Source organism: Scaptodrosophila lebanonensis, unplaced genomic scaffold (genome assembly GCF_003285725.1).
Source record: "Scaptodrosophila lebanonensis strain 11010-0011.00,11010-0021.00 unplaced genomic scaffold, SlebRS2 tig00000053-arrow-pilon, whole genome shotgun sequence".
NCBI lineage: Eukaryota > Metazoa > Arthropoda > Insecta > Diptera > Drosophilidae > Scaptodrosophila > Scaptodrosophila lebanonensis.
Window position 1 is genome coordinate 1,623,237 of NW_022060548.1, and position 24,382 is coordinate 1,647,618.

Sequence of the window (24,382 nt, forward strand, 5' to 3'; positions counted from 1 at the left end):
CGTGGAAAAAGTTAGGAAGCTGAAATGTAAACTCAAGTTTTATTTTATGGTTTTGGAAAAATGAAACGGACTTCGAAGACTGTTAAAAAAACCAAAATTGTTTATCAAATTATGATCAAAAACACGGTTTGCAAACCAGAAAAACAAGGACATTTTTTATAAAATTAAACATCATTGTTTGTTGGCATAAAAATATATTAAAATATAATAAATAAATCAAAAAAAGTAGCTGAACATTCAATTCGACACCTTGACGCAAAACGCCCTCGGAGTGTAGGGTATAGAAAGCGACAAGAGTGCACGAGGAAATGCAAGCGATGTGCAACAACAACAAGAAAAGGGGAAAATAAAAAAAACGCAACAACGACGGTGAGTACAACCCGCTGATGAGCTGTAAAACACGCGTTTTCATAATGTTATTAAAGACGGTTGGATAGGTGATCGGAGCGGGGAGGAGGTTGGAGGCAGCAGCCAGTAGGCGGCTGAGCAACAAAAGCGTGCGCAGCCACAACGGCCATTTGACATGCCAAAAAACACTTCTGTCACAGCGGCGACAGCGAGCGGTCGAAGCCAACAGATCCCCTAGGGGGTGGCAAAAAGCGTGCGGTTGTGGCTCTGACTCTGACTCTGCCTCTGCCTCTGATTCCCTGGCTGTCTCTAGCCGATGGGCTGTGGTTGCGCATGCGCCGCCGCCGCAAACTGCTGTGGTTGTTGCCATCATATTCCTCTTTTCGGAGCCATTTGGGATCGTAAATTCTGCACCGCATGCTCATCGCACAGCGCGCTTTAGCAATTATTTTGCCATAATAAACTTGATCTTGATGTGCTGCTATCTATGATTTCGGATGTTACGAGTCCTACGGCTGCACACAGTAGCCGCGTACCGAGTGTATTTTATTTCAATATACTTGTACTTTATGGACTGGACTGCACATCAAACTACTATTACTACTGTTTTAATGGCTCTTCAATTATTAGGCGAAGCCCGTTTTCAAGAAGAATATTTTTAGAAAACTATTAATTACACTGAAGACGTTTTTTGTAAGTGAATTAAACGTAAAACATTAATCAACAGTTAACAAAAAAAAATGGTTTACAAAGTCTGACTTTCAATTTCTGTTTAATTTTTATTATTTTCATTATTATTAACACATTCTAATTATCTAGTTAAGTTAACTTAAAATTGATTTTAAATTCAATTTCATATTTTCCGCACCTTGGCGCTAAGCTTACTAAATTTTCCGCTAGGTGGCGATTAGTTCCATTTGTGTTTAGCCAATGTCGCAACCATTTTTTATTTATCGCGGCATGTGAATTGAAAATCGATTTCATATGTGCCGTCGCAGACATCGATAGAGATGTGACTCGTGAGAAAATAACAGGTACATAAATATTGCTCAGCTGCTGCTGATGAATGAACGTGCGTAGTGTAAAATGTGCTAAATTTGTTGAAAAGCCGCAAGCCAACAACCGCATAGACAATAAACATTAGACCAAGAGCAAAACAATAAATGCGAGAATCCAACAAAACTGGACAAGTGTTCATTAAATTAGAATAAGTGTAGCTAATTAAAACCGGTAAATGCGCACCACGCACTCGCACTCCACAATGAAAACGCAAACGCAGAAGGCGAACGTAAAGGCAAAGGCAATATTGTAGTAGGAGTGTGTTGAGAAAATGTGTGTAGTAGTGTAGTAGTACGAATGAGCGTGTGAGCCGCAAAGGGCGACTGAAATTGAGCAAAGCAGACGAGTTAAAAATACGAGGACAGACAATAAAAAAAAGTGGTTTAATTAGAAATATTGAAAAGTTTGTGCCATTCAATAAACAAAGCAATGCATTTGGAATTGCATAAATAATTGTGTACACGTGAGTGTGTGTGTGTGCGTCTGCGACGAAACGCCGGGCCGGGCATGTTAGTGGTGGAAACAGAGAAACAGCAGCAGCTGACGGCAGACGACGACAGACGACAGCGAAGGCTCAAAGGGAAAGGGAAACAGAAGCAGCAGCAGCAGCAGCAGGAGGAGGAGGAGGGTAGGCGGCTGCATTAGTTGTTTGCCACAATAATGTTGCTTGCAGCAGCAGGGCAAGCAGCGCCCTACACACACAATTTGCATGGCACAAGCAGCAGCAGCAGTGGTGGCGGTGGTGGTGGCGTTGGTGCGGGAGGAGGAGGAGGTAGTGGTGTTGGAGCCACATCCAATGCTGGAGGTGCACGGAAAATTAACGCAACAACTGGCGGCGGCACAGGCAGCACACCCAAGGTCACGGTCACAGCAGCGAGCACAACAACCACATCCACAACCAGACCCACCACTAGCATTGCGACCACATTGATGAAGACACTCTCTGTGCGTCTGCATCGTGGCACGGAATTCATTAAGGACACCATGCAAAAGGCGCTGGTAGTGTCCACAGCCAATCAACAAGCAAATAACACGCTCATTAGCAACAACAACAACGCCAAGTCGCAGCTTAGGCAACAGCAATTGTTGCTTCCACAAATTGGCAACCAATTGAAAACGTCATCGACGCACTTGAAACCGAAACTAAGCGGCACTGGCGGCCTTATGGGCTACAACAGTGGCATCAGCAGCAACAGTAGCAGCAACAGCAGCTCCAGCAGCAGCAAAAACAACGCCACCTCCAGTAGCCACATAACTACCAGCTCTGGCAGCGGCAACATCAGCAGCAAGAACAATATTACTAGCAAGGCCAGCTCTAGCAATCTCCCTAATTATATGTCCTACGTTCTGCCTACGGCCACATTCCTAAAACATTACGCCCTGCCGCCCACCCAGCTACATCGCTCGGCAACGGCCAGAAAGCGTAACCCCAGCACTGATAGTTTACTCATGGATTTGTGTCTATTTAAGCCAATTAGACCCATGCCCATAACGCCAATTAAAATGTAAGTCCCCACTCTTACGGCTGATATTTTGAAAAAAGGATTGAGCTATGAGGGCTAGAGATAGCAAGAGAGATCTTTTAAGTATTTATGATAAAGAACAAGACCTACAAGTACATGCATAACAGATACATTCGAAAAAGCATAGAAAGATAACTTTTCAGAGCTAGAAATGCCAAACTACCTTAAGCTGTAATCTGTCCTAAAATATCCCACTTTTGGGGCCACATTTTACTATTTAAATTAGATATATCTCTATAGATTAGATAGGCTCTAAAGATTAGAAATAGGCCGATGTTAAAGAGTGAAGTATAGCCACTAATCCTTTAATCTTTCAAGCATTCTCCTTGATCTGAGAGGCTTAAACCTAATTGGAATCAAACTGCCAATGATTCGTTGCAGAATTTATTTAAATGTACATTGTTCTATGCTTGTTGTTAATCAACTACTTCGGCTATTTGCAGCAACAAAGCACGCGGCTTTGAACTGAAACGACCCAAATTTGTGCCCGCCGTTAATGTGGACAGTGATGACGATGAAGATGATGGTGATGAGCACGAAGATGATGATGAGAAGAATGCGGAGAATAAAGACGACGAGCTGACACATAGACCAAAGCCAAGGTAAGTTGCTAGACTAGCAAAGTAAGCAAACTAATCCAAGCCGTCGTATTTGTTACAGCACACTACAATTGCCGCATGCTGCCTCAGCATTTGTGCGAGTGCTTCATCTTAAAACGGCAAAGGCCGCCAGCAAGCCCAGCACCAGCACCACCACAACCACCACCAGCAACAACAGCAACACCTCAGGCAAAGTAAAGCCAAAGGCCACAGCCAAGCGGCGCCGACGCGCAACACTACTGACCGCCAAAAAGCGACGCAAACTGGCAAGAGATAAATCAACCACATCGGAACCACCTACAGCATCATCTTCACCATCACCACCGCCGCCGTCGGGCACTGCCACACGAAAACGCAAAGGTGCGGCTCCGACTAATTTGGAGACTGCGAAGCGCAGTAAACGCAAAATCTCTAATGTTGCGACTACAATACCAGCAACAGCAGCAGCAACAAGTGAAGCACCAAAACGCAAAACATTGCAACGTAGGGGGGCAAGCAATGCTAGCAATGCCATCGCTTCACCGCCCATGACGCGTCAACGTGCCCGTCAACAGATCTCTAAATGAGCTAATGTTTCTTCTCTCTGGTCGTCTAACCGTCTGATTGTCTTCAAATGCGGAATGGATCATATTTCGCCATAGTCAGTTTGACGCAACGCGCTCACAATGCGCTGTACTATATACATATAAATTTATAGAGAAACTAATCTTAAGCCCTTGGTTATAGTTACTGTTTAAATTAAGTTTTCAATTCTTTGTCTCTTCATTGTGTTCTGTTTTATAATTAGTTTCATTTTACTTTTTTCGCTCATAATGAAGCAAGTGAAGTGCCGTCTCAAGGCTGACAATTTGTGTGAAAAGAAAATCATTTCTGTGCAATTTTATAATCTGTTCATGTAAACAAATAAAGTAACGTGTTTAGCTTTAATATTTTGCTCATGCAACAAAATCTACAAAAGCTGAAAGCATTCAACTGTTTGTAGAAATCATTCAAATGTGTTGTTCATTTTACAAACAAATTTCATTTACTCGCCCCTCAACATTTGTCATTTTTGAGTTTAGTTATAAACATAAAAACTGCTACAAAACACACACACTTCAACATGAATGCCAAAGTTTTTGTTAGACTGGACGTTCACATGTTCCGATTTATACTTCACTTGCTTTAATTTAAAAACTTTGAGAAAGCAACACATTAGGTCTTTAAGACTGAAGATTACTATACGAATATTATAGAAGAAGCCCCAGAGAGGATCGAGAGAGAACAAAATGATTAAAAACATTTAGAAAACAACAAATAAAACAAAATTTGGACAAAAAAATTTAAAATTTAAAAACAAACACAAAAATTATAATGTACTACAAGAACTTGTTAAGCTAAGCAAAAAGTATTAAGAAACCATTCAAAAGAAACAAAAATTTTACGAAATATCTAAAAATTAAGGTCATTCCTACATGATATTTGTTTATAGTTCTTACGATTTATATTTATATCATTTTTCGCGTACAAAAGCAAAACAAGAAAACAAATTTCAACAATAACTTCAAATTGTATTTTACATTTTTTTATGTATTTGACTGCCTTTGAGGCAAAACTCAAAACGCCACAACTACAACTAATTTAATTTAATGATTAATACTTTAAGTTTGTTAGAATTTATAGCTTAGAAACAACGTGAAACAAAAGCTAATGTAATACGATCAACAAGAACACATTACATAGTAGTTATATATATAAAAACTTATATGTATCTGTATCTGAGCAGCGATAATTATAAAAGAAACCAACTGTGTGTTGTGATATGAATTAATTTATAAAGATGAAAGAGCAAAAGAAAAGCATTTTGTGAGGCATTCAAACAATTTGTTTGCTTTAAAGAGAAGTAAACAAAAACATAAATAGTAACACATTATCGATTTTACAACGTTTTTTTTCCAGTGTCAGTCCAAATGTGTGCACACCACAGTGGAAGTTTTGGCTTGTGTAGAATTTCTCGTCTCTTGTAGTCGCAAAAACTAAACAAATAAAACGATATATTTAAATTATATATTGTATAAGACTTTGCTGTTTCCGACAAATATGTAAAAATATAGACAAAAAAACGAAAACAAACGTTGGCCCCAGCACTAACAAAATAATTATTAAAAGAATACCAACGAAATGATAAAACAACAACAAAACAAAACTATGTATTAGCATTAAGCTTCAAGTTTGCAGCGATTCAAAAGTCTATAAAAACATAATTAACCTTAAAAACAAAATCTTATATATACTATATATATACACACACAGAACGAGTTGTACGCGTCAATAAATCAGTAAACAAAAATGTCAATAACATGTATTTTTAAATGAGGCAGAAATGTTTCTATATCCTGTTGTACCCGAAAAGTTGAGTTGAATTTGATATTTTTGGGTGTTTTTATAGTTTCTCAATGGGTAATAATTTCTATAGTTTACGGCCGATTTAGATGAAACTATTTTGCACTCAAATTTGTCGAAACCAATTAGAATTCTAAATATAGCGTTTAAAGAATCGCTATCTGGATGTGATATTCTAATATGTTTAAAGGGAAATAAAGCCCTACCAGATAGGTAAACCTTTAGTGATTTCTCATTGAAACGCCTAGCTATTCGGATTATTTAAAAATCCATCTTTTTATAGTGAGCATTTATTTTCATTTTAAAAACAGAAACAATTCACATCCTCGTAAGAAAAAAAATGCATTTTACAATCAATTTTCAGAGTTTTATGAATTGAATTCAAAACATTTTGTTTTCCAAAATATATAACAATAAAAATTCTACACTTAAAGCATTTATTCCGGCCTAAAAGAAATCGAGGCAGTAAAGAAGTCATCAAGAATTCTGACCTGAGCCTCCTCAATATTATCCCAAGAGCCGATTCTAAATATTTTGGTATAATTTTACATATTCGAATAATTCATTATTCGACCGTCTCCATATTAGTTGGCAACACATCCCATAGATCCTTGAGCTTATAGCCATCGCGTATGCGTTCCATGGCAAAGCCCAGCTCCTTGCAATAAATCGGCTCACGTGTTGGCTGTTCTGGTCCCGGATTTAGACAACCCTCAGCCAAATAGGTGTTGAGTTTTGTGTTTATTTCCCGCTCCTGTCGCTCATCTAATTCCTGAAAGTTTTCAATCTTGAACTGTGCTGCCTGCTCTGCCGCCTCAGCCGCTTCTGCCAGACGTTGTTGGGCATCCACCGTATCGTAGTGTACTCCAAAATTTGGCTGTTCCGTATAGATGCTATGCAACGAACACAGTTCCTTAAAAAGCTCCGACAAACGCTCGGCGGGATCTATGCGAAAGCCCAGGACATAGCCACCGCCTGTCTCTGCCGTTTGAATCACCAGAGCGGGTCCATATTTCGACTCACGTATACGTAGCTACGAAAACGGAACTTTTTGTAAACCAATTTATTTAATTTTACGGAACTTACGCTGTCGATTTGTAGATACGGCAGACTTATGTTAAAGGTTTCGTTCGCATCTGCATACCAAACCAATCGTATGTTCGTCACCACAAAGCTGCCCAAGTTTCCCTGATCGCTGGATAAGTTCCAAACACCCTGCACATTGCTATACACCTGCTCATCCGGCATTATAATCAATTGGCCCGCCTGCAGGATGGCGCCGCGAAGCTTGAGGTCCCGATACAGATATGTGCGTTGATAGAGTCTAGGTGGGGAGAGAACTATGTTCAAGTTAATCTACACCCCAACTAAAATTCTTTCTTGCTTCTAAAAGTAAATCTATTTGGCACTCACTGATATACATCGAAGACGCTGGCAAAAATGGGTAACTCCCTGCGCGCCGTCTCTCCCGAAACATCCGTAAATAGAAACTCGAATCGTGTCTCATTGCTGATGGCCAGAATGTAGAGTGCCTGATTAGTGCCCCGAACCTTCGAGTGAACCATTCGAGTACTGGTATTGCCAATGCGAGCATATCCTATAGCTTCAGAAACATGGCATGGATGTTAAAACAACAGATACTGATATGCCGACCTGACGGTTCTTACACAAATTGAACTTTTTGTGGACCAACGAGTGCCAAATGAGGCGCAAATTAGTCACCAGCAAGCGTCCAGTATCGCCCGGATTCCCCTTGCTATCCTCAATGTGTAGTATGGTATCCAATATTTTCTCACCGTTGCGCAGGCGTGTGTGACTGAAAAATTTAGTAAATTAAATCACAAATTACGAAATCAAAAAGTTATGTGGAGTTGCTTTAGAACTCGCTTCTACGTTCAGTTCATAGGAAAAATGTTCACTTGTTTTCCAATCTGTCGAATTTCTAAAGAGCAAATTTTAAAGATATGTTTAAAAAACAAACCATTATTTAGAAGAATATTGATTTGGCAAGAGGAGTCCAAACTGCCAAACATCTATCACCTAGATATTTATGTATGAAAAACTGGAAATACATAGGAATACCTACATATTTTAGTTAGCATTACCAACTATAAATGCAATCCACTTGTAACCACTTGAATTTATAGGCATTTAGCATACCCTCACTTTTATAATCCCAACTTACAGCTGCGGCCTATCGAATTTCACTTCCTTATCCTCCCAAAACAAATTTTCTGGCTGCTCCACTTTATTTAAAGAATACATCAAACTCATCATTTTGAAGAAAGGCAATTGTTATAGTTATTATAATTTTATATTGTTATGTTGTGTCTGCTCGTTGCTGGGCAACAATTTATTCAGTTTGTCAACACTGGTGCTGGCTTTTTGAATTCAAATCACAAATCAGAAGATACCGTATTGCGATACTAAAGGAAATTAGTTTGGTGAATCTGATTGTGAAGTTATTTAATTGAATTGATTCATTTTATTCAAAGCTAGCTCTGTTTGGATGATTAAGAATTATTTCCAAACATTTTATTGTTTTTTTAAATTAAAAAAAAAGGTCTGCTGTCATTAAATAGTTTCGCATACTTGTATTTGTTTTAAATAATTACAGAAAATTAAATATTTAAGAAATTAATTAATCATTAAGTAATATTCCGACTTAAACATTATATGTATTAAAATTCAATTCCATGCAGTTAAAAAATTACACACGACAAGGTGCAATTCCAGGACTTTTTAAATAGCGCGGCTCCTGTGTATTCTTCAGTGTTTTCGTATGGAATTTATATAACAGCTGATTTGTATAACAGCTGGTATATCGCGCTAAATGTGACATTACATTTGTAGTGTTGGAAAATGAACATCGAACAAAGAGCCAACATTAAGTTTTGTTTTAAACTTGGTAAAACTTTTACCGAAACTCATCAAATGATGAAACAAGTTTATGGCGATGATTGTCTATCCCGTAGCCGTCTTCACGAGTGGTTTAAACGTTTTCAACGTGGTCGTGAGGACATAAATGACGATCAACATACATCAAAATACGTGATCACCGAAAATTCCATCGGAACTGTGCGTGAATTCATCAAAAATCAGCCGAAATCATCATTGAAATTGATGGAAATGGAATTGAACATCTCCAAAACATCGATTTATCGCATTTTGACCGAACATTTGGGCGACCAATAAATTTTTCAAAAAAAAAAAAAAAAAAAAAAAAATAGTTTTCGTTTTTTAATAAAAGTCCTGGAACTTTTGAATTGCACCTTGTATATTGATAGGAAGAATGAAGTTCAAATATTTAAAGCTTTTGAAATTATCGTTTTCCAAGCATGTTTTGTTTTCGATGGAAAAAAAGTTGTTTTGGAATCAATATAATTCCTTGGTAGCTGAAAATATTTATGACAAAAAATATATCTTGCTGAAATTCTACAGTCAATTCAGACAAATAGGCCGTTCTTTATAAGACAAACAATTTAACAAAACAGAAACTCTTGAATATTATAAAATTTAAACTTACAAGATGGCCCCGAACATAAAAGTTAAGAATGGAAAGCAGGGTGGCATTCAGAAACCAAAGAACGCATTCAAAGCGGCCAACCATAGGAATTCTCCTCATCTTGATGAAAGGGCTCTGATATACTTGGTTGAAAACATTGCCAAGAAATATCAGCCACAGAGGGTGCCGTTTTATAATAATTATGTCAGCGCCCTCGATATAAATAGACCAGTAACCCGTTCTATGACCCAGAATGATCCAAATATCGTTCTATTGGGCCCATATGAGGGATTCTTGTAAGGAAGATCTTATTTGTTTCGTTAATGTTCTTATACGGTAATTTATAATAAGTTAGTTATTTTGTGATCATGATCGTTATCTACAGATTTTTAAGTTCCCTAAAAAGTTTGTGTGCCCAAAAGGCGACGGAATAGTGGCCCTCAGACCTGATTAAAGATTCGTAAAATGTGAGTTGTATAGACAGATTGAGCCTCCATCCTAAAACTCTTTCATTTCAGCGACAAAGGAAGAACTGTGATCATTATGGGTTCATAACATCTTCAAAAGGCACACAAACGTTATTTTGTTTTAAAATGTATTTAAAATTCATCGTTTTTTTTTTAACCTCTAAATATTCTAAATTTGTTTGCTCCGACTCAATCATATTTTAGAATCATTCACAAGTAAGTTCTACTAACAGCCTAACATAATATTATGATCCATTTATGATAGATTCCACAAATCTTTCAAAGAACTGGCTCTACTAGTTCCTGTATACAGATCGAACCGTTTGGCCGTTAGACTCAACCCGCAACTTTCAAGTCTGTCCAATTTGATCGTGATTTGATCTGAGCCGGGGGCGTGAATCTTAGACTAGTTTTTAAAACACGAGGTGCGTTCGCATTTACTTACAATTTTAATGCAGTGTATAAAACATATAGTAATAGCTTGTCCAAATTCCTTGGCCGCGCCAATCAATACAAATTGAAATAGTTCAAATTATAAATATAGACATTTTATCAATGTTATCAAATATAATGGAAATGTAGAAATATTGCAGAGCTTAAACACTAAATCGAAGGCCATTATGGGACTCAAGACTATAATTTATATATATACATATACACTATTCAGAATTAGAAGCTGGCTAGTCATGGCATCTCACATAATAATTTGAGGCTCTGGCACACTGGCCGCAATATTTTTGTTCGGCAACACCTGCCCGCCATTAATATACAGCTCGTCCTTGACAATGACATCCTCGCCAAGCACTGTGATGCCCTCCATGCGCACCCAACGCCCGACCGTTGAACGCCAGCCCACAATGCAGGAGTCCAGCCACGAATGCGACCTCACTATTGAGCCCTTCAGTATCGTTGAGCGTTTGATGCAAACGCCATCCTCGATGATGACATCGGGGCCGATGGTTACATTCGGTCCAATACGACAACCCTCGCCAATTTTGGCCGTTGGATCCACAAGCACATTGCCCACAACGCCGGGACCAGTATAAAGCTTGGCCGATTGCTTTTGACGCAGCGAGGTGAGGTATAGGCACATGCCTAAAATATAAAGAACAGTAATTAATTGGAATCTGTTGCAAACAATGCAGGTTTAAATATTTTGTACATAAACGAGATGGGCTAAGGCTGTGCTTGTGTCAACTGCTATCTTCAATAAATATTATTAAATATGTTGTTGGGAAAACTCTTATTGTGGGCAGACAACTCCATCTCTTTTGGTCGCAGATGTCTATTATTATTGTCTGCATCATATCTCGAGTGGAACGTACCACTATCTAACCTGAGAGTTATTTCCCAAAACACTTTGATTCAAAAAATTCGTTGCTAGCTAACACAGCGGGGGGGGTTTACGTGCAAAACGTTGTTTGATTTCCACAAATTTAGATAATGAGGTTTTTAAAAACAGGTTAATTGATTAAAGCCACGTCGTGTTCCCCAGCTACGGTAGAGATAACACTACGGCAAGGTGTTCTCTGGCTCGCACCATAATGACAATTATAGATAAGTGTGTAAATGAGTCAGCGATGTGTAGGTCGCACATACCAGTTAGGAAATCTTTTGGCTGCCCGATGTCCATCCAGAAGCCACTTAACTCCATGGCATAGAGTTCCTTTTGCTCTGCCATGGCTGGGAAAACCTCCTTCTCGATAGAGGTGGGCTTCACCTCGATCCGTTCCAGCACCGATGGATTGAATATATAAATGCCGGCATTGATTTTATTGCTCACAAACTCCTGGGGCTTCTCAATGAAATTTTTAATGCAGCCGACCTCATCGTAGAGCAGGACACCATATTTGGATGGTTCCTCAACTTTTGTGACCACAATTGTACCCTCTTTGCCATGATTGCGATGAAATTGAACTAATTGCTTAAATGGAAAATCACAGATCACATCTGAGTTCAGCACAAAGAACGGTTCCGAACTGGCCGTTAAGATGGGCTTGGCGAGTGCCAGTGGACCGGCTGTGCCGAGGGGTACGGTTTCATGTGAAAAAATCAGTTCAACGCCCAGTTTTTCGGCCTCCACTTTCAGCTCCTGCTCCATTTGCTCGGCACGATAACTGACGGCCAATATCACCTATAACGGTAGCGTGCATTATAGTCGTCTATATAACTGAGATAGTAAACATAGATATTTATTGTTAGACTATACATACCTGACGACAGCCCGCATCGACGAGTGCCTCCAGCTGATGCAGTAAAATGGGTTTGTTGGCAAACTCTACCAATGGTTTGGGCGTGCTCAGGGTCAGAGGTCGCAGTCGTGTTCCATAGCCACCGACCAGGATGAGCGCACGCGTACCCGTGCCGGTAGCCGTGTTCGTAGAGCCACACATTATGCCTACAATGCTAACAAACCAAAACTTGTGACTGACACGTCAGAATAAGTGTTTCGCCGTTTCTGGGTTCGCGTTCGCTTTTTCCGCCAGCCAACTTGTGAGTAATAATGGCTTTGCTAGTTTTGTTTAATTAGTGTGTTATTGGTCTCCACTTTTGTTCTTTCTGCTGCTGCTGCTGATAAGCCGCCAGTTGGAATTGGGATTGTATTTTTGTTCGCATTTGCTTTTGCTCTCGCCTCCTCCCCCTACGTGTGCATTTGGTTGTGTGCGTGTGTCCCTTCTTTTCTGCGTAGACGGAAATTTGTTCAATTTAATTAAAGCTCAGCCATAACTATTAATACTCTTAATACTTTAATTCTGCAGTAACGTTTTTAATGGTCACTGCAATATTAATACATAAACAATGTAATACATAATAAATGTTTTTTGAAAACAAAACAAACGCGTCAAAGTAGCGGCGCTGTAATAGCCACTATTTTGGACCGATGGAACATTTATCAAGTTTTTGTGTATTATCATTTAATTATTAAAAGAGGCTTAAATATTTGTATTTGATTTGATAACAATACTTTACATGCATTTTATATAATTTGCTATTTCTTCAGGAACACAAGGTTTCATTTCATTTGGGTCTAAATTAGTGATGAGACAAATGTGTCCCTGGTTTGGAATTTACTGAAATTGGTAAATTTAAATAAAAATAATTAAAATATCGCAAATTCGCAACAGAATCTATTACTTATATGCATATTTGTACGTATGTTTCTATTTAATATCATTTTTAAAATTGCTCCAATTGGAAATCTCGCATATTCACGAATATGTATATTCTATAGCTCCGAGACGTTGTAAAATAAGGGTATGTACGGATCATATGCGATAATAATATTGAAAAGATTTAAAAGGTCCAGGTACAAAAAACTTTATATAATAAACATTAAAATTAAAAAAAAAAAATAAAATACACAACATTAAACTGTGCTTCATCGTTGCTATTTAAGCGCAAATCTAGCAGGCCTAGCTGAGAGTTGCCACATCGGAACTTTTGACACAATCAAATGTTCAACGAAGAGGCTCACATATAATTTTGAAATATACGGCAGCGCATTTGATTCATTTTGTGGCTCGCTCTCCACAATTGTCTAGTTCTTTTTGTGTGCGTGCTGTCGACAGAGGTGTCGGAGTTTGTTACGTGTAAAGACTACTTGAAAAAACGCAAAAACACATTGAAAATATCAGAAACAATTAATAAATAGGTAAGTGTATTGTTTTTGCATGCTGTATGCGTAAAATGCGTTATGTAAATTAAGTCTACAATGCGTTTAGTGTGCCTCTTGCGACATTTTTGCACAATTTTGTGACTGGGTGCTCCGCTGGCCACTCAAACGAGACATACACACACACACACAGGCACAACCATCGACAATCGCGCACACAAATGCACGAGCATATTTCGTCGAATAAGCAGCGAGTTACTTTTTACTACACAGACAGAAAACAAAATGTCGACCGTTCGTATTTTTTTCTTAATTTGCTCGTTTTATTGTGGTTTCCTTTCGGAAATATAGTGAGTGCTTTATTGAAATATTTAAAAACATGCACCTAACACTATATGTGTGCATGCGGTTCAAGAAGTTCGCCTGCTTTGCGGTATACATGTGTGCATCGAGAACTGTGTGTAATATTTTGATATTGATTTTTACAATGGCTTTTCTTGATGGCCCAACTTGGGGAATGGGTAAAAATGTACAAGGCAAGTTGGCAGAGGAAATTATATGCACATATACTCACATATGTGTACCTATTCTATTGTGGCCTATCTGTTGCCGTTGTATAATATAATTTCTATTCATTTTTGTGATAGCAAAGTTGAAGTTGAGATATGGCCAACCTACATATGTATATAATAGTTGTCGCGTTCGTTGTCGTTTTGGCTGGCAACACTGATCAGCACTGCGCAGTTTGTGTAGGGTGCACACACATACATAGATACATCATATGCATATATATGTATGTATGCATATGTGAACTTTGCATGCAAGTATGCGTGTGTATTGGTATATAGATTTTATTCTATTTTGAATTGATGTTTCTATATGCAGACAGCAGCTTCAGCTTTTTCGCCCTGATATCAAATTCAGCGCATCTAGTTAAGATTTTACTTTCTCTTTTATATACATACAAACATATGTCGGTATATACATACATACATTTGCTGCAAACTCCATTTTCGTCACCGCCGTCTGCGGTTGCGGGTGTCTGCGTCTCCCACCCTCCTCAAAGCACCAGTAACTCAGTCCGTCAGTCACGTTGAATTTTAAGCACACAGCAGATTTTATTTGTATTTAATTTTGGTTCTTGTCAGCTTTTTATATGGTTTTGCATTGTATGCTGTTGCACGTGTGAGTGTGTGTGTGTGCTATTATGGTCAGATTGCATTGAATTAAGTCTGCTTCTCAAAGCAGTTGAATTTTTGCAAATAATGCTACGGGCACCCAATGTTCTACAAATACACAGATTTATCTATACATAGATAATCATTATATACATGCTCATATTATTGTACATTGTATGTATGTCTGTTTTAATATTTTTACATACACTTGCGAAATGAGCTTAAGCTAGTGTGACGTCATGAACAATTTAAGTACGAATTTGAAATGGAAGAAGTAGAATGTCAGTATTATTGTGATTGGGTAGCACTGGCTGACCGCTAATTAAATGCAGCCCTACAGCAGGAAAGAAAACATAAAAAATAAATATCTAGAATGTATGGCAACACCAACACACGTACAGGCAAATAACTCAACCTTGAAAGTTGATTGAACTGCAAGGAACATATTTTGACCCCGATACCCCCAACCTTAAGATCGCTCACATACATATACGGTAAATTATGCTCCACTAACTAATACATTTATATTAAGCGAACGCTTGATGACGCCTACGGACTGCCTGCACATAATTTGATTTCCGTGGCTGTATGCCAATATCAGCCGTCGGTAGCTTCCTGCCGTCCTTTTGGCCGCAACAACCCAGTGCAGCAGAAAAAAAAGAAAATTAAATCCTGTTGTGTCTGCGCCCTGTTTGACTTTTGTATGCATGGGAGTTCTTGATTGTGTGTGTGAGTAATGGTGAGTTTTGTTTGCTTTGCTCTTTACACGCTTCTTCGCCCCATCCAAAACACAACTCGGAACTTGCTCTGCGCTTTGTCTGTCTCTGCCTGCCTGTGTGCTCTCTACTTCTATCTGTGTTTGTACGCCTGTGTACATTGAACTCTTGGTCATGTCTCGACGTTGTCGTTGCCGGGGCAGCGCCAAGGGTACCCGCGTCACCTCTTCCTGTCTTGCTCCTCCATCGGAGTCATCGTTGTTCTTCAAGGCCTGTTTTTATTCTTAGCCCCGTGTCTGTATATCTTCTTTTAGAAAAGTTCAGTTGTTGGCGACTTTGGTTTATTATTTGCTAACAAAAAATAAATGAATGTGCCACTCAAAATGGGTTAATTGAGTATGTAAATATTACGAAATATCGATTAATTTAGGGAAATGTTTTAAAATAAAATGTAACTAATATAATATCCCAGATAGATGCTTAGAGTCAAAAATTTAACCCAGAATGGGTTATAGTATAGAAAAAGGCATTATTACAAAATATCGGTAATATCAAATTAATATCAATTTAGTGGTATTGTTGGAGCACTTGGTTGGGCTGCGTTTGATTTTCGTTTTATTTTTCTGTTCTTTTTTATTCTCTGTACACCCACTTATGGGATCTCAGACGTTACCATGCGTTTTCGCGCTCGCATGCAGGATGCGCTTTATATGCGCGAGTTCCAAAGTATAATTGCCACACTTGCCAAATTGGCCAAGGAATGCATCATGATTCTGGCCGATCAGCAAATGCACTTCATTGTCAACGAGGAGCACAACTCAACAACGGCACCACTTGTTTGGGCCTCCATTGCAGCTGCCGATTATTTTCCTGAATACAAAATGGTACCGGCCCGTGAAGATCATCCCTATATTGTGCTGGCCATGTCGGCCGCCCATCTTAGTCGTGCCCTGGCCGCCCTACGCACCGGTGCCACTGTCAATTCCTGTAAACTTAAGCTGCAGCGCATACAGTTTCCCTGCTTCTCGGTGATTGCCTCGGTAGTTTCTCAACAGTCCGCCGAGCCCCGTGAAGTGGTGCACGATGTACCCGTTAATGTGGTAGCAGCTAGTGACTGGCCTGCATATAAAATTCCAAAAGTGCCGACCTCTCAGCTGGTGCTTAGCATGCCCTCGTTGCGAATGATGCGCAATGTTATTGATTCATTGAAGAACATGTCTCCCACAATGATTTTTCATGCCAATGCCGGTGGAGAGCTGAATCTAGTGGCCGAATCGGAAATGGTGACCATAACCACAGCCTTTCGTCATTTGTTATTGCGTCGCCTTGTCAACCGTGATCCAACTGACAACGATGAGCAACAAGTGGCACCGGATGCTTCGTGCTCGGTGGATTGCCGGAAAGCCTCGTCCTTTTTCAGTGCCCTGCAATTACCTAACGAGGAGCTCTCCATTGGCATAGATTCCGAGAATTGTATACATCTGCAGTTGGATGTACGAGAGAGTGTAGTCTTGCATTCCATACTGCCAGCTGTTTGCTTTTAGAATTTCGATAATGTTATCGATAACCACATTTTGCGCTCTCATTCACAAATTATTAGTCAATAGCAGTGAAAACGATGGAAATCAATTTAGTAAAAGTTAAGTAAAATCATTGAAATTTAATTCTGAGACGGGAACACCAAATTAAAAACAATACGGAATTACAAACATGAAGTTTTTAAAAACTATGCTTTGATATCGATTTAAATTCAAAGTCGATTTTTGAATCAACTCTTCAATATAAGTAACATAAATTTGACAGTTTTTTTTAAACATTTTAGTTGGAGAAACCGTGAGAATGTTAAACTAATATGTGTTATTTATACAAAAAAAAAAAAAACAATGTTTAGATTAAGTGCGAGTTTCTTTAAAACGTTTTTTCCAGTGCAACTGCATTTTGGCCTAATTTGCTGGGAGCGCGAGTGCATCGCATCTCATCGCAGGCAGAGTGCAGTTTCAGTTTCCGTAGCGGCGACAGAGGCAGCAGCAGCGACCTCAGCAACAGCAGAGCGCAGGCCGTGGCCTCTTTTCGTTGTCCCACAACACACGCATACGTACCGTACACACACAGCCACACATAAAAATGCAATGGCTGTTTCCTCGCTCACTCTCTCATGCTGTTTATATTTATTATGTATTTGTTGTTACTAGTTTTTCAACATCATATGTTTGCCTGGCTCAGCAACAATAACAACAAATGTTCATAATGCAATTGACTTGCGTTTTAGCTTGTTTTGTTTATTTCTTTTGTTCTGCTGCAACGCTGTTGCGCAGGTGAGTTGTACTCAGGTGACTCGTAAATATTCGCTCGCTTATTTTCACTCAATCAAAAAAAAACGCCTACTGATGATGAAAGAGACTCAAAGCAGCAATGCGTGTGCTCAACAATGCTTAGAGTCTCACGTTTCGAGCAATGCGTTGACATCACGTTGAAAAGTATCATTGTATTAATGAATATGAATGTATACATACATACATATATGTGTATAACTACATATACACATATGTTTGTACATATATAAATACATATAACCAGATATCAGCCCTTGTAAGGTACATACACATGGTATATACATATGTACGTACAGAGGTTCACATGTCTGATACATGCTAATGCGTGTCTATTATATCAGTGTTCAACATTTGAATTGGATCTGAATTTAATGTAAGCAAAAATATTTATGCAAGTATTAAACGCAAAACCGCAGTTTTAAATAAACATGTAATTTATTGAATGTGTACATGTGCATATACATACATACATAAGAATGCACATACTAGAGATGGGCATGGGTCGTATATTAGTTGCTTGCACATTGTGGCATATGTCACATAGAAATGATACACCATAGGTATTACTAATGATATATATCGTAATTATTTTTTTTTTTGAAAATATTGTAATTCTTATAATGTATTTTTACATCGGCTTACTGATTGGATTTAAAATAAACATGTATATCCATATAATTCGTACTTGGCCGTTGGTATTAATAATTTCCAGTTTTGGTTGTTCTGACTCACTGATTAATTTATACATCAACGTGCATCCCAAATCACTCCATCATACCCTCCTATATACACATTACACGAATACATACATAATCGTATGTGCACTCATTCCGATCAATTTTACTGTAAGACCACTGTGCGACTAATTGAAATTGAAGATTTTTTATTTCTGCCTGGCAGCTCTACCCTATTAGATTAGTTACAAAACAGCTGGGCTGAGAACTGAAGAACAGTTTCCACACACACACATATAAACAGGCTTACCACCTTTGACAGGCGCACGATCAGCTGATCATTTGAAAAACGAACTCGACTCTAATGGTTGCCATTTCAAGACACAGGTAGCGAGTCAAACAAAACAGCCCCCAAAGCCAAATTAAGAAGCAGAAAATTTTGTTGCTCTCTGTGCCTCTCAATTTTTTTTTCTGCGTCAGCCATTTTGAGTGTAATTGACGCATCAGGCATATCAAGTTGTTTTTATTTGTTAGAACTTTCATTTTGTTTGTTCTTTTATATTAATTAAGCATTTTGGCCAAATGTTTATAGGTTTTTAAAATATGCTCTTAGTCATTGCTTTTGGATTTAAGTATCTAAAGTGTGTGCAGTAGTTTGTTGACCTCATTTCCCCATTTTTTCTGGAACGCTCGAGTTGTTTTGAGGGTTGAGTGACCTGTTTTTTTTTGTGTTTGCAGGAAGAGAACGAAGCTAGCTGCCAAAGGCTCAGTTATAAAAACAATTATGCATTTCAAATTTTCAATTCCATTTTTAATAAATCAATCACATGCTATTTTCTTATTTATAATGGAAGTATTTTTAAAAATATATGTACATATTTTGCTCTCAACAATGAAATAGGTTTGACTCACTCGCGCTGCCGCAGCTCTGTCTCGGTCGCTGTCGCTACCTCTGCTCTCTCATTTAGCCCATTTGCACTAGTCAGTTTTGTTGCTGGCCGACAGTCGTGAGTTGGTTTTGAGTGCGTGCAGAGCTGAAAAGAAAATGTTCGTTTCCTTGTGTATTGTATAAGTGGATAAATAATACATACATATTAGAGCGCAATTGCTTAAAGGTGTGCAATGCATTTATATAATCTAGAAATATATCAATTGTTTCCTAATATGTATGTAAGGAAAATGGAAAATATCAAGATTCTAGCTTAGAACGTTTTTATTTGTACTTGCCTTTGCCATGTTTCGTTATATGTAGTAAGTGTGTATGTATGTACATATTTTTATGGTACGCTTTGAAAACTGTGCGTATGCATGTTTGTGTGTGTGTATGGTTGGCTGACTGAGTGTTGGTGTAACGTCGACATCGTCATGCGCTCGCCCTCGTGCGTTCTCTTTCATTCACATGCTTTGGCATGCATTTGCGTTGTCGTTGTTGTTGCTGCGTTGGCTGCTTGATTTTGTTGCTCCCTTTTGATTTTCTGCTGGAAATCATCGACACATTTGCCAGTCAGCAGCCCGCATTAGAGCTGGAAACAATCGTTGTTGAAGCAATATAGCGATGTTTTCTGTAAAAGGTATACAAATAATCTAAACGCTCGGATAGCACTTCGAATTGTATTTATGACTAAAAACAAATTATTTGCTTTCATTATATTAACAGACTTTACTTCGAAACAAATCGATAAATCTTAAAACTTTAATACACTGGAGTTTGCTTTATCTACTTGTAAAAGGAATTAAACTAATAAGGCGGAAGTTGGGATTTAAGCAAAATCTACGAATTAAATTTCTCTATTACGAAAAATGTGACACTATTTTGCGAAGCTTGGTTGCTCACAATGAAGAATCTCTATGTCTATGACTTAATATTTTTCAAATCAATATTAGCTGCAAGCATCCCAATCATTTTGCTTTTCTTGGCACACAAAGCTAAATTAAGTCGAGAAAAAATAAAAATAAATCGATAATATCGATAGTGTAATCGATTGTTTTCCAGCTGTAGCCCACATACAACGACCAGGGAATTAAAGCGAAGCACATGTGATGTGTACATAAATATGTACATACATACATATATGTATGCACATAATTTATAGAATTTATTTGGTGTGATCTATGTATTTGTGGCAATTTTTGTATTTTTGGGTAGTAGCCGAGGGTTTTCACTATTTATTGCTAAATTAAATAGTTTTATTATGTACGAACCCTCCCTTTCCGACCCTTGAATTTCCTCTGCCTGATACATACGTATGTATGTATACATACATATGTATGTATATATTGCTGTGTTTGTACATTTATGTACATATTGTATGTACCAGTGTGTGTGTCTATAACTATTCTTATATATACAAGCAAATGTGGTGCCGTCTTGCGTCTGATTGAATAAATAATAGCGTTCAAATATATAACAAAATATATACATATGTTTATATGTATGTGTGTATATATTTATATACTGTTACTAAGGCATTATTGTACGAATGTGCGTGTATGTGTTTGCAGCATTTTGTGCTCGATGATCCAACTGCTACAAAAACACAACAGTGCGCTTTGCAACAAGTTTTTGCATTCAGTACATTTCTTCTTACATAGTTAAGTTGTAAATATTGTTTGCTGTGGTTTTCTCTTTTGATTATTTTGTGGTCAAGTTGTGTGTTTAAGTGTATGTGTGACCTTGTATTGGGCACTTTTGGAAAGTATTCTTCAACAACTGGCTAGCGTAGACCCCAAAGCTAGTATTTACATACATAGGTATGTATATAAAAAGTGTTGTACAATTACCTACGTATGTATGTGTATATGTACTTATACTGTTGTCAAGTGTGTAGACCTTCACAGGTAACCGCAATAACAACAGCAACTCGAGCTATAGCTAAAGCACACTTTTAAGTGTAAAGGTATAAGTTCTTAGGACCTAAAGCGTTTTGTATTAAATACTTCCATTTAATCTATTATTCGAATCGTAATATTGTGCGAGGTGGTTTCTACTGTAAGTTTAAGGTCTCGATTTAATTTATTAATTTACGTAAAGTTATCGTTCCTCTGCCCTCAAGAAGTTATTAAACATTTTTCCAAATTGCTTGCAACTACGTCGCATTAAAATGTCAAGCAACATTTTGTGGTGGATGGATGGAGTGATAAGGTGGATGGAGGCGGAGTTTTATATGCGTGTTACGTTTTCGACACAAATTTTCTATGCAATTTACAGTTAAGTTACCATGCGGACACAGTGAGTGCCCTTTGTTGTCGTCATCATTGTTGTTGTTGGGCTGCGGTGTGCCTGCTTGTCGAAAAGAAAGCGCTGCGCACAAAGCCAACAAAATACAGAAGAGCTCACATACCCTACTACTCTCCACGACTTCTTGCCTACTCTCTCACACATTTGTTCGCTCAGCTGTGCGTAGGCTACAAAAGTTTCGTAATAGAAAAATAGAGAGGAAAAAACGAGTGGAATAATAAAGACGGGGTGAGCCAGACTCCTGGATACCCTGTGTACTCAACTTTTCCGTCATAGTCCTTAAATTAAAACAGTTGTAGAATGTGTGATTTTGCACCGACCGGTATATAGGATATACATATCCTATAAAATGAGTTTATAAATTTTTTCTAACAAACTTGTAGTACATATAAAACAAGTTTTCATACCAAGATTTGTGGCCGAACGTGCCTATATCGATTCGTCTCGTCATTCTGTAGCTGCATTTACATATGTACATATGTATGTATTTATGTACTAGTATGTACTTTACAACATGGGACCTGCCGTTATCTGTTTGTTACATATGTATGTACATAAATTTGGCGTTAAAACTTTCTCGTATACCCTTTCACCTTTTTGGGTACAGGGTATAGAAAACTTCACAGAGAAAATGCGCCGTTACCTCTCGCCATGGCATTTTATAGATCGTGATGTTGTTGCTGCTCGACTGAATTTACAACAGTATTCAAATAAGTTACAACGCAACAACTTTACGAGTGATGAAACATAACACAATTTGCGGCAAAAACAGTAATGTTGTGGTGGGTTTGTGGGTGGAGTAGGTAGAGAGAATGAGGGCAGATCAGCTACCAACGAGTTATAAATTACAGGTTCGCCTATTTTTAGGGTTGTCAAATCAGCCACCGTTGCAGACAAAGGGTATGTTTGTATAGTATATACATACATACATACATATGTATTTACATTATGTATACAATATGTTTCTAAAAATGAAGGCCCTTACAATTACAATTACGATGTTACCAGCGTGAAAGCATAAACACGCACAGGCGCCATATGTTATTGGCGTTGTTAAGTAGTAGTATAGTTGCCACACATAAATACATATGTATGTAAGTAGGTACATTTATTTGTGACCTCGTGTCCGAGCTTTTTGGTGTGAAAAACTTGTGTTGGAAAAACATTTTCATTTAGCAGTTTTTTGCTACCACAAAATCAGCGACATGTGGTCTCATTAAGTCGGCCTTGAACTCAATTTGTTAGTAGAATGTTTCATTTGTGATACAAATTTTGTATTCAACTATTTTTTATAAGTGTAGATAGTCAGGGAAACGTCAACTTTGCTTGTGCCCAAAAGGGCACAACGTCTGCCTTTTGCGTTCAGTGCTTTGGTTTTTCATTTCATCTTTTGTTCATTTGTGCTTTTTTGATATTCGTATCTTGTCGTTTTTACTTTTGAATACACACATATACACATGCATACGTACGTATCGCCTCCGTGCTTGTTCTCAACAAATACAGCGAGGCTATGAAACGAAACAAGCATGACAAGTTCTCTACACATGCACATAATCACACACACACATACTTACGAATATAGATGGAACAACTCGTTTCTTGCTCGCTCATACATACATACATTTGTTGTCGGAACAGGAGGTGGGGGTAGCAGTCGCTGTCAGATTACGAAAAGCAAAATATAAACAAAACGGCAGAAAACAGCTGATTATCAGCGTCGCCGCAGCCACCACGGCTCATGCGCGCTCTGTAAACTAGCTGCTATATTTGAGTCATATTTGTAAATAGTTTCACTCAAAACAAAGCCGTTCTCTTTTCGGTTTCGCTCTCGCTCACACGCACGCACATGTGCATGCACGTGTCAGTGGCGAACACGAACAGCTGTTAACTTATTTACAATTTTTTGTGCTGTCTGGTCGCATATGTTAAACGTGTGTGTGTGTGTGTGTGTGTTTGTTTTCTCGCTCAAAACAGCTGCATTAGTAGTGGTGGTTGGTTCCTCTTCTGGTGGTGTATTCTTTTATGTTTTGTGCCTTCGGCTTATCATATTTATGTATTTCTGCTGTCGTTTTTTCCGCATCGCTGCCTGCCATCTTGTATGCGTACGTGTATGTATGTGATGTTCTGTTTGTATGTGTACCTGTATCATTGAAAGGGGCAGAAAATCTGCGCCGTGCATTTCCTTTTCAGCTCCCTACCCTCATCAGCAATTGTATCTAGCTGTTAAATTCGTTTTGGTCGAGAAGAAAAAGTCACAGTCAGCCATCACCCAGTGGTTCGCCGTTTTTGACGTTTAATCTTTAGAACCCTTCCAGAAATTTCTGCCTTTACTATTATGAGTAAAAAAAGTTTTACAAAATTTAATGGATACGCATATATACATACATATGTACATACATACAATTTTCAGGCGAAATTAACTAAATTTAGCTAAAAAGACAAAAATAGTTTCCCATTTGAGTTAATGGGTATCAAGTTTGTTTTATTTAATTTCTTTTATTTCGATTGGAATGATCCATTTTAAATTTATACAAAATCTGAAAGGTCACAAACTCTGTAGTAATTTTTTTCTGTACATATGTATGTATGTACATATGCATACATTTCTGCTTATCGCTTGCCGTTGATCTTTTGTTTAGGTCAGTCACTTTCTGTCATTATAATTTGGGTATTCTCAGTAAAATATGGCTTTTGAATCTTCTTCCTAGCGTTTAATTTTTTGTTGTCTGGTACAGCAAATTAACGTG

The 24,382-nt window shown here is 38.1% G+C and overlaps 4 protein-coding genes and 1 long non-coding RNA gene across 19 annotated transcripts in view; 3 read left to right on the top strand and 2 right to left on the bottom strand.

The window, feature by feature from the left end:
• The first annotated feature begins 1,914 nt into the window (after positions 1-1,914).
• LOC115623770 (putative mediator of RNA polymerase II transcription subunit 26) lies at positions 1,915-4,905 on the top strand. The gene is made up of 4 exons (XM_030518305.1): positions 1,915-2,035; positions 2,177-2,912; positions 3,374-3,532; positions 3,591-4,905. Exons 1-4 carry the CDS (start codon positions 1,915-1,917, stop codon positions 4,093-4,095), a joined length of 1,521 nt encoding a protein of 506 aa, XP_030374165.1. The 3' UTR covers positions 4,096-4,905.
• Positions 4,906-6,264: 1,359 nt separating this feature from the next.
• On the bottom strand, positions 6,265-8,292 carry LOC115624188 (Bardet-Biedl syndrome 5 protein homolog). The gene is made up of 5 exons (XM_030518786.1): positions 8,097-8,292; positions 7,579-7,727; positions 7,325-7,514; positions 6,998-7,235; positions 6,265-6,944 (listed from the first exon to the last, which is right to left on the bottom strand). Exons 1-5 carry the CDS (start codon positions 8,186-8,188, stop codon positions 6,477-6,479), a joined length of 1,137 nt encoding a protein of 378 aa, XP_030374646.1. The 5' UTR covers positions 8,189-8,292; the 3' UTR covers positions 6,265-6,476.
• Positions 8,293-9,344: 1,052 nt separating this feature from the next.
• On the top strand, positions 9,345-10,583 carry LOC115623534. 7 transcript variants are annotated; one of them, XR_003995416.1, is made up of 5 exons: positions 9,345-9,752; positions 9,811-9,883; positions 9,935-10,099; positions 10,169-10,308; positions 10,551-10,583. It is a non-coding gene; the product is annotated as an uncharacterized LOC115623534 (long non-coding RNA). The 7 variants fall into 7 exon arrangements; XR_003995415.1 differs by having other exon boundaries at positions 10,477-10,574; XR_003995414.1 differs by lacking the exon at positions 10,551-10,583 and adding an exon at positions 10,410-10,502.
• LOC115623533 (mannose-1-phosphate guanyltransferase beta) lies at positions 10,410-12,726 on the bottom strand. 2 transcript variants are annotated; one of them, XM_030517917.1, is made up of 4 exons: positions 12,630-12,726; positions 12,097-12,564; positions 11,483-12,017; positions 10,410-10,978 (listed from the first exon to the last, which is right to left on the bottom strand). In XM_030517917.1, exons 2-4 carry the CDS (start codon positions 12,274-12,276, stop codon positions 10,578-10,580), a joined length of 1,116 nt encoding a protein of 371 aa, XP_030373777.1. In that variant the 5' UTR covers positions 12,277-12,564; positions 12,630-12,726; the 3' UTR covers positions 10,410-10,577. The 2 variants fall into 2 exon arrangements, with proteins under 2 accessions (XP_030373777.1, XP_030373776.1); XM_030517916.1 differs by having other exon boundaries at positions 12,097-12,723.
• A 710-nt stretch (positions 12,727-13,436) lies between these two features.
• The window catches only part of LOC115623554 (E3 ubiquitin-protein ligase TRIP12-like), a 31,090-nt gene continuing 20,144 nt past the window's right edge, over positions 13,437-24,382 (top strand). For 7 of the 8 annotated variants that reach the window (XM_030517944.1, XM_030517946.1, XM_030517945.1 and 4 more), the window contains exon 1: positions 13,437-13,535. Coding sequence is in view for 1 of the 8 variants with exons in the window: in XM_030517952.1 (XP_030373812.1) it covers positions 16,065-16,934 (870 nt within the window). In the remaining 7 variants the exon portion in view is untranslated. Of the gene's footprint in view, positions 13,536-16,056; positions 17,091-24,382 lie in introns of those variants that run through there. The other variant, XM_030517952.1, reaches the window with a different exon arrangement.

Excerpts from the sequence above, each read along its gene's own strand:
- LOC115623770 (XM_030518305.1), top strand. The coding sequence starts at position 1,915 with ATGTTAGTGGTGGAAACAGAGAAACAGCAGCAGCTGACGGCAGACGAC. Across the intron at positions 2,036-2,176 it reads GCAGCAGGAGGAGGAGGAGG|GAGGTAGTGGTGTTGGAGCC; the intron begins GTAGGCGGCTGC and ends CGGGAGGAGGAG. Across the intron at positions 3,533-3,590 it reads ACACATAGACCAAAGCCAAG|CACACTACAATTGCCGCATG; the intron begins GTAAGTTGCTAG and ends TATTTGTTACAG.
- LOC115624188 (XM_030518786.1), bottom strand. The coding sequence starts at position 8,188 with ATGATGAGTTTGATGTATTCTTTAAATAAAGTGGAGCAGCCAGAAAAT. Across the intron at positions 7,728-8,096 it reads AAATTCGATAGGCCGCAGCT|TCACACACGCCTGCGCAACG; the intron begins GTAAGTTGGGAT and ends TAAATTTTTCAG. Across the intron at positions 7,515-7,578 it reads CCACAAAAAGTTCAATTTGT|CTATAGGATATGCTCGCATT; the intron begins GTAAGAACCGTC and ends ATGTTTCTGAAG.
- LOC115623533 (XM_030517917.1), bottom strand. The coding sequence starts at position 12,276 with ATGTGTGGCTCTACGAACACGGCTACCGGCACGGGTACGCGTGCGCTC. Across the intron at positions 12,018-12,096 it reads TCGATGCGGGCTGTCGTCAG|GTGATATTGGCCGTCAGTTA; the intron begins GTATGTATAGTC and ends CTACCGTTATAG. Across the intron at positions 10,979-11,482 it reads GCCAAAAGATTTCCTAACTG|GCATGTGCCTATACCTCACC; the intron begins GTATGTGCGACC and ends TTTATATTTTAG.